General features: G+C 31.2%; 1 protein-coding gene across 2 annotated transcripts; it reads right to left on the reverse strand.

The window, feature by feature from the left end:
* Nucleotides 1-491: 491 nt before the first annotated feature.
* Nucleotides 492-2,886, reverse strand: LOC143054326 (uncharacterized). 2 transcript variants are annotated; one of them, XM_076227303.1, is made up of 3 exons: nt 2,644-2,874; nt 1,973-2,441; nt 492-1,438 (listed from the first exon to the last, which is right to left on the reverse strand). In XM_076227303.1, the coding sequence occupies exons 2-3, from the start codon at nt 2,196-2,198 to the stop codon at nt 738-740; spliced, it is 927 nt and encodes a 308-aa protein (XP_076083418.1). In that variant the 5' UTR covers nt 2,199-2,441; nt 2,644-2,874; the 3' UTR covers nt 492-737. The 2 variants fall into 2 exon arrangements, with proteins under 2 accessions (XP_076083418.1, XP_076083417.1); XM_076227302.1 differs by having other exon boundaries at nt 1,973-2,886.
* Nucleotides 2,887-9,429: the final 6,543 nt, after the last annotated feature.

Raw genomic sequence — 9,429 nt, forward strand, 5'->3', positions numbered from 1 at the left:
AGGACGTCATGTTAGAATTTCAAATATACAGTTATGTTAACGTCACACAGGTAGAGATATAAAATATAGCAATATAGACGAAAAAAGAAATCTGAAATACAACATCATATAATTAAGAAATAAATCATAAGATCTTGAATTTTCACTGCTTTAACCACGAAACAGGTTGTATCTCTAACTAAAATGTTTACCTTTTACGATAGTGACAGACAAAAGATCGGCATAACGGTCAAACCTGCAATCAAATCAGCATAAATATTATACAATTATTGTCTTTTGGTGAGGTAAATGTGTGGTTTTATTGACTTTTGAAAAAACTGATATTCACTGAGGCCAACGGCCGAAGTGAATATCAGTTTTTTCAAAAGTCAATAAAACCACACATTTACCGAAACAAAAGACAATGATTGTTTTATTCAATAATACAGAAAATAAAGAGTGTATTGTCCTTGATATTCCTCAATATACATGTATATGTATGTGCATGTTAATTTGTTTGGTTTTTTTTTGCAATTTATTGGATATTTGTATGATTTATTCATAGTTATTGTTAAGTTATCTCCCTGAAATATCCTTTTTTTTTGTAAGAATAATAATCAAAAGAAATCTTTTAATACCAACACAAATTTAATTTTGCAAAAATTAGAGAACAGACTTGAAAACAGGTATTAAGATGTTTTTTGAAGTAATCACAGGTTCTTTTACACAATGTAACAATAAAAATGTCTATAGACAGTTTACTTTGGAATGATATTGTAGTTGATATTGATATTCCCATAATTGTTTGTAATGACAGGATAATTTGGATATCCATTTCCAAAATTGTTTATACATGGATAGCTTGAATATGTTGCTGTTTTGTTAACATTTACTTGTTGCTGTTCACAAGCAGCCACCGGTCCATGCGAAGAGTTAGTACTAGTAATGTCTTGGCATAAATTATTCATTTGCGAATAAGACAAAAGCATGAAGTCAATAATGTCACTGTCATTCTCAATTTGGAACATATCTTCAACATTACGATCAGGAACTGCAGCAGTAGAAGTTGTAGATGTAGCATCTGTCCGAAGACTTTCACTAATTACGTTTGACATATTATGTAGTGCACGGTCTGATGTAAACCCGGTATATGTTTTTAAAGAATTTTCACTTTTGTGACCCGTTACTGACATAATATGCCTTCCAGCAAAATCAGCCTCATCCAAAACATGGACAGTTGTTGCACGAAGTGAATGGTTAGTATATCTTTTCCCGAGACCGGCCTTTTCACATATTGCCGGCATCATAGCACCTAGGGTGTTATGTCCTAATGGTGCTGCATCATACCAAACAGAGTCATCATTAATGGTGGTTTTTGGCCTTTGAAAGAAATATTCACAGTTTGTGTTGAGTTTGGTTGTGTACTTGATGAAGCTCTTTACTGGACACTTAGCATCATCTGAAAAATAAAGGAAACTGGTCAATAAGGAATCAAAATTACAGTTAAATGCTTGAAGAGTTATCTCATTGGCTATTATACCACATTTTCCTTTTTCATATTTAAATACATGTATTACTCTATGTAGTGTGTACCTTTAAACCACAATGAAATAAATCAAATTAAGATAACAGAAATCTTTGCTCATGTTTTGATGTTATTAATATCATTTTGAATGTGTTTTCATTACTACCATATTGAATTTGTATTTGTTTATAAGAACGTGTCCATGTATATGTACAAATGTATCACCATAAACTGGAGCACAGTACCTGAGTTCAAATTGATCAATATCTATTTTTGTTTTGTTTTATGGACGGCCTTATTTACTTTTGTTTTGTTTTATGGACGGCCTTATTTACTTTAATCTTTTGCCATAGTGTTTTAATCAATCCCTTGGTGGATTTTTTTAAACTTTTTTAGTATTTATACACTGAGTGATTGCTTCAGAGTGATTACAAATGTAACTAAATGTCAAAATTATTTTGTACCTACCTTTCACCTCGTACATTTTTCCAACTGCAGTATTTGTATCTTCCTTGTGATTTTTTGTTAGTTCATCCCGTTGTATTCTTATATATCTGTGTTCTTTGTCACCATAACCTTGTTTAGAAAATTCAAAGTCCTTTACTTTTAAATTCCGGAGATTTTCCCGTCCTCGTCGACCAAAGTACAACATTAAATCTATGAAAACCTTTTGTTGAAGAGACACTGGATCCATTTGTGTTAGAGAACTATAAAATCTTAATATGGTCCTCTTCAATGGGTGGATAATGCTCAATCCCTCCTAATCCATCACGTTTCAGTTGAACCGACATAGCCTTGAACATTTTGTTTGATTTCATAAAGTCTGGGTCTTTCATAATGTCAATATCTCTTTTTTCAGTTAAATACCTGTTTATCCCGTATCTGGTGTTCTTTAATGTTGTGGTTTTGTAAAGTTCCCTATTTTTATTCCGTGCTTCTGCATAAAATTTGGAAAGAACTCTGTCAAGTTCATTGACGGGGTAGTTTTCAATGTCACTCGGCAGGTCTTTTTCCTCTAAATAATTTATGAATAGCTTTATTGCTCTTTTTGTGGCTTTTTGGGTGTTGATTGAATCTTTTTCCCTTAAAATTTGTTGATATTTGTCGTCATTTATACTTGCAAACCGTGGTTTCCTCACATTTTCAGTTGATTCGTCGTGAACACCTGCCATTTTTGTTGTCGATGTAAGGACAGACGACAAGATCTCGTGAGAAATAGCAGATTAATTTTCATTGGATAATATAATTAGGGAAATTCCCGAAATCTAAAAATAAACCGCTTGCACAATTTCCCGCGGTGAATATCCTTTTTCGCCGGTGAATATGATTTTTTATTCAAATTGAGCTCTATGTAACTTTTCTATTAAATTATATTAATTATTGAATAAAAGTCCTTATTATTGTCTTCATACTGTTATCTCGGGACAAAAAAAAAACTCAAGTGTTGTTTATTGTGTTATTGTTATTTTGTTTATCTAAATATTGGGGGAAATACCATCTATCAAAGGATCTTATAGCTGGTGGAGTAATATTATTACACAATAATATGTTATTTGTTCAAACCATTGCGATGTTGAACAAATTCGTTTGGTTATGGAATAAAATACCCAACAATAAGCATAAAACATGTAAAACATAATGATTTACAGGTTTTAAACGAATTGTATTGACAAGTGTAAAAAAAACAATTGTAAAAGAAACAAGTTGAGCCGTTCGACGCTCTGTTGTTTCAATTGGAAACAAAGAAATGTTGAAGATGTCCTCATGAATAATTGAATATAGTTCCGGCAACTTTCATTTACATATTCATGAGAAAAAGTGATATCGGTTCAGTAACTTATATGACATAGAAATATACAGTCAACGCTTTTTTGACTGCTCAAATAGAACGAGTGCGTTATAACTATTTTTATCACACCTTGTTCTTTTCCGTGTTTTAATAACTTTTAGTTTCACATTCGTGAATTTTCCTGTAGATGGCTTATGGTCTGACGTCATCATTCTCTGAGATCTTTATCACCGATTAACCTCCGATAAAGCATTAAAAAAATGTGAGAGGAGGATCGGTACAGCATGCACAAAGCATGACGTGGCCGATCAGTTGACAGACTATTTATATTATATTTTACCACGGGTGTGGAATTTGATGCGATTGTCATACAAGTGAGAGGTTTAAAAAACAGCTTTAATCAACCATTTTTACATATGAAAATGCCTGTACTAAGTCAGGAATATGACAGTCGCTGTTCATTAGTTTGATGTATTTTATCTTCTGATTTTCCGCTTGGATTTTCCTCGGAGTTTAGTATTTTGGTGATTTTACTTTCTTACAGTTCTATAATCTTTAAACGCAATAGGTTTTTACAGTATTTCGTTTTAAATAAATTTCTTGCCATATAATCCAAAAAAAATTATCTACAGTGTAAAACTTAAAGCTATAAATTGTGTCTACTAGGATCATTGGTATTGTGACGTTTTTGACAGATAACAGTGCCTAAATTTTTATTGACATTGTCTACATAGTTTTGGCTATAGTTCTGACAACCGTACTTTGTATTATTTTATTAAAGCAGTAAATGTGTGTATTTTATTTCATTATTACCTAATATAGTTTAATCGTTTTAATCTTGTATGTTCCAGAATGATAGAAAACGTGTGTTTTCTTACCGGCAGCTATTGATTAATTGTACGTTACTTTCATTTTTGCTTTTACCGGAAGTCACGAGTATTATTATAAATATAGTGACAATAGAAATCGTATAATTTGAAGACTGTCCTGAATATGTTGTAGTTATATTTTTGTATGTTTTTCAAAATAGGGATAAATGTTAGAGTATTTTATGTAAGGTTTATGTAGAAGAGAGTTTTATTCCTATTATTGTAATAAGTTCTTATGAACTATTTTTGCACCGACGTTGCGCACCTTTTGACAGTAATTGGGCTGTTATGATGTCATTTGATCAGACGTTTAGTGCAAAGATATGAACCTTATAAGGAAGTTTCCTTATTAGGTCATTGATTTCATCCATATTTGGAATTTCTACCACGCGAATCAACAACACTAGCGTAAGATTGATAGTCTTTTACGTGAGTTCCAGCTTGTCCCTACCGCCGGCTAGCAGCTTTATTTACGTGTCTCATAAATTTCAAGGTACAGTTTTTCTAAAGCAGCAGTTTAAGTTCCAGAATGTTGCAATATATATGCAATATAATTATTTATGCAGTTCATTTAATTGTTCCAGTTTCCAGTTTTTAACGGAGGCAGAAATTTAATAGTTTTCTTGTTTTCTAAATATTATAAGTTTTGAGAATAAAGTTTGATAATGCATTTCAACTTTGAATAGGGGAAAGGTGCGTAAAGTCGGCAAAAGTGTCCGTTTGTTTTAAATATTCAGTGCTGCTGTTAATATATTTTTATGATATAGAAAGAGGGTTACGAAAATTGTGACTTATTTATTTGTGTAGTATTTTACATGTATTTATATGGAGGGTTGATGATAGAATCTGTGTTTCTTGAATGTTGATTTTTGTTGTTGCTGTTTTAGAGTATTATTATCTGTTCGTCTAATCTACGGATTATTACTAATTGTTGATTGCTGTTTTAAGAGATTTATTTCTGTTTTTAATATTATGTCTGGTGAATAAAAGTTATTATACACTTGAAACGATTTTGTGTTTGCATTCAGAACATCAATGTAAAGGCGGATCTGATACCTTATTACATTACATATAAAAATACAATCCGTATCACGCACACACACACACATAAAAAGAGGAGACTGCGCTGACCTAGAAACTATATTTGTGTGATATGCAGTATGTAGTAGCAGTATTAGTAATTATTTCATGTATTCTGAGCCTTCATATTTCTCGTAAATTCTTTTGGTTCGTTGTTGGTGTCTGTCTGGTCTGGTGGTTGGTTTGGTTGGTTAGAAAGGTTCTCACCGGTTTGCGAACACATTACAGTATATTATAAACTGGAGAAAATACTTGAATGTTGAATGCTTTTTTCTGTCGTAGTTTTACCTTATTATTTTTAATATACCTTATATTTATATACTCCAATGAGATTTGGTTCGTATCATAGTTTATTGTTTCTGTTAAATTCATTAACAATGAATGTATACTCTGACGACTTAGGACATGGAATTTCAAAAAGGCACATGTTTATTTTGAATGACCTGAGTTTTCCGTAAATGAAATCATCAAATGAAAGCTGAATGCTAAAATCATTGTGTACAAATCTGTGATATGCTGTTATATTCAAAGTTTTCAATCAAGACAAATATTATGTAATTTTCACATAAGTGTCCAAAAATTACGAGTTGAAAAGAGCGACATAAGAACAAACCTATAGAAAGGTCACAGAGGACTTTTTTGTTCTCATAATGATATAGAAGATGAGTTTCATTTTTTAATAAACTGTCCATTATATAATGAATGTCGGGAATTATTGTTTGCACAAGCCCATGAGCACTGTCAAAATTTCATTAACTTAGACTGCAAATCAAAATGTTTATGGTTGATGACCACTGAAGATAAACGTTTACCTAAAAAGTTAAGTTTTTTTTTATCCAGAGTTTTGAATTGAGATCCACAAATTCTGTAAATGGCTAAATCTCTTCTAGTTTATCCATATATATATATATATATATCTATATTTTAAATTCAAAAATATAAATTTAAATATTCATTTCTCTATCTATGTGTATGCATATTTCATCTATTAATATGTAAATGCTTATATATGCATTAATAAACTGCAGTCAAATCTCTAAGGTGCTTATCATAGGCTTGCAATTGTAAAAAAAAATATAATTATATACATTACTATCTAGTAGTTGGTTGCTGTGTGTACATGGGAGAAAAATACCCTTATATCTAATCAGTTGGGGCTGCATTTCATTTTTATGCAGCTCAAAACACCATATATGTGTAAAGGGGAATAATCCTTAAAGAAATTCATTGTCTCCCATATTACTTTCTCTTCCATGTGCATGCAATAACTGTTCAGTGTTCTATTGTGATGTATTAAATTTTATTATTTCATTGTTACAACACAAATTATTGTAATCATTGTATGAAATTTAAAACCCGCAAGGGTCCATAATTGGATTAATAAAGTAATAGTAGTCTTATTCTTATAAGACGACTATGTTTTTGTATAGGAACACGCCTTGAATTCTTAATTAAAAACACTCACTTATGCAATGTATGAATTATTCGAAATACTAAGGATTTTCTTATCCTCGGCAGCTGTTTTTTGGCACCACTTTTTGTAATTTTCGGTCCTCAATGTTCATCAACTTTGTACTTATTTGGCTTTCTAACTATTTTGACCTGAGCGTCACTGAAAAGTTTTGTATAGATTAAACGCGCGTAAGACGTAGCAAATAATAACCTTGGTACCTCTGCTTACTATTATGACATGTATGATGCAAGGATGAAATTAAATCAAAGCAAAAAGAAATACGAAATTGAACAGCATTGAGGATCAAAATTCATGTAAAACAATAAAGTTGTCTTAAAAATGTGTTTATAATATTTTATTATTAAGTTATTTTCTGATCATTTCATGAATCACAAATTAAGCTTAGTGGTCTTTGATAAAATTGATTGTTTGAAAATCTTTAAGATCAATTCATTCTAAGCAGCTTAAAAATGTACAAAATGTGCTAATTCCTAAATAGAATTTAAAAGTTGGCATTGCATAATAAAATTCCTCGGAAAACAAGACAGAAATATAAAAGTTTATTTGTTGGTTGTAATAGTCGAGTGATTGATTTTGACATGCTTCATAAAGTTGTTATCTTAATTTAATCATGGAGTTTGTTTTTTTTGTAAATTATTCTTTAAAGGGGCACTAGCTACGAGATATAAAAAAATCTAAAGTTTGATTTTTTTCTGTTCAATCAATAATGAAAGTAAAATAGTGAAATAAAAATTCACTTTTTGCAGCCAAAAAGGTTCAATTTTGTCAAATTACGCTAAGAAACATTGATAATTAGTTTTTCACTTGCAAGTGAATGAGTCGACCTCTTTAAATCCGTATTCATGTGAACTTCAAGTTAATCCCTAGCAAGAGATTGACAACGCATGCATTGTTCGTGTACTGGTTATTTAAAGAAAAAGAATGTCAACAATGAAAGTGAAACTACGGTTAATCATTTGATTACTAAGTCGATGCACATAAAATCATTCTTATACGGTTAAAAACAATGAGAAACATCTATTTTTAATCTATAAAATAAAATCAAACAGACCTATAAAAATCCAATTGCACGTGTTGGTTTAATCATTCATATCCTTATTTATGTTTACATCGCTTATATGGTCATCTGAGGTCAAATCGATAGTTAATTAGATGGCGTCTGGACTAAAATACACACGAAACGAACCTATATATTATCTACCCCATGCTCTGTAAACTGTTCAGTTTAGACTTTTGATAGTTTGGATAAATGTTTAACTTTGTTATAAATCAAATATGAGAATTTGAGTCAAATCGATGACCATGAATTTGACAGCTAGTGCCCCTTTAACAAACAACAAATTGTTTCTTTCCCTGTTATATCGATAATCTTTAAGAATAACATCTATTAACTTAACTTCATTAATTGGTGACTAGACAAACTGATTGTCAGATTTATCATCTGAGAATATGTCTATTTCTAAATAAAACGGATTTTATAGATAAAATTAAAGTTTCAAGATAAAAAATTTAAACAGATGGCGGATCAAAGTTCGAGAGACACACATTTGAGAAGAAGCAGATTACTGAAATAATTATGAATGAAGATAAGAGAAAAAAAATTAAAGCTTAAATGCAACTCTTTCAAAAGACATATCTCCAAAATGCAGTCCACGAAGTCAATCCGATATAGATCACAAACAAGACGTATCAACACTAAACAAACGCAAAACTGATACGTTTCCGCGAACTTTTTATTTGAATGATACAAAAGGTGCATTCAAAGTCGAAAGTCAATTTCCAACGTATAAGTTTATTGAGAACACTGTGCGACTGCTTCTGTTATACTGAAGAGTAATAATATTCGTCGGAGCTGATAATATCGTACACCTGGTATAGAAATTAGAATAATTAAAAGGCTGAATTTCCATGCTTATGTAATGTTTGTTCTTTAAATTTCAGAAACTTGCTGGACAATGCAATGGTAACAGCTGTAATATTTATCAGCCATGCATGACAAAGGAAATAGGTTACTATTGTGTGGCATTACCTATGCACTCACCTGATAGCTACACACGTAAGTTTAGTATATCATGGCACAACCTTTTACACAAGGAAATCAGTTAACAATGTGTCATTCATGGCGTTAAATGTGTTTACCTTTCATATTTATTGCGGAGTGAAAGTGTCTTTTTCACACAACTGACCAACGGCTCTAACGGGATGTAGTTCAACCAACCAGTTTTTTGTGGTTAACGTTGTTATATTGAAGCTTCATTATCATGAGTATTTACTATTACGTTTGGCAGAACACACGAAACATAGGTCACCAATATTTGGATAAAGACATAAATGATATGGCTCAACAAAGTATATTTCAGAAGAAAAAAAATTTACCCGTGGAAGTCACATGCAACTTTTATCTTTATATATGCAAACAATATGTGAAATCTGTCAGTTCACTAATCAATGTGGGGGGTTATAACGATTAACTAGAAAATGTAACAACAAATGTGTTTTATATTTTCGTATTACATATGGCATGTATGGAGTTCTATGTGCAGAATGCGTGTTAGTGTTAGACTTTTAACATTGTATACAGTGTCCTATGCAAGTTTTTGATGTCTTAATGTGTATGATAGCCCAATAAGACAACACTCCACCATAGCCCAAATGACATAGAAATTAACAATAATATGTTACTATACGGCTTTCGATGATAAAAACCCATACC

This window comes from Mytilus galloprovincialis, chromosome 12, assembly GCF_965363235.1.
Source record: "Mytilus galloprovincialis chromosome 12, xbMytGall1.hap1.1, whole genome shotgun sequence".
Taxonomy (NCBI): domain Eukaryota; kingdom Metazoa; phylum Mollusca; class Bivalvia; order Mytilida; family Mytilidae; genus Mytilus; species Mytilus galloprovincialis.

Excerpts from the sequence above, each read along its gene's own strand:
- LOC143054326 (XM_076227302.1), bottom strand. The coding sequence starts at position 2,198 with ATGGATCCAGTGTCTCTTCAACAAAAGGTTTTCATAGATTTAATGTTG. Across the intron at positions 1,439-1,972 it reads AAAAATGTACGAGGTGAAAG|ATGATGCTAAGTGTCCAGTA; the intron begins GTAGGTACAAAA and ends TTTATTTTTCAG.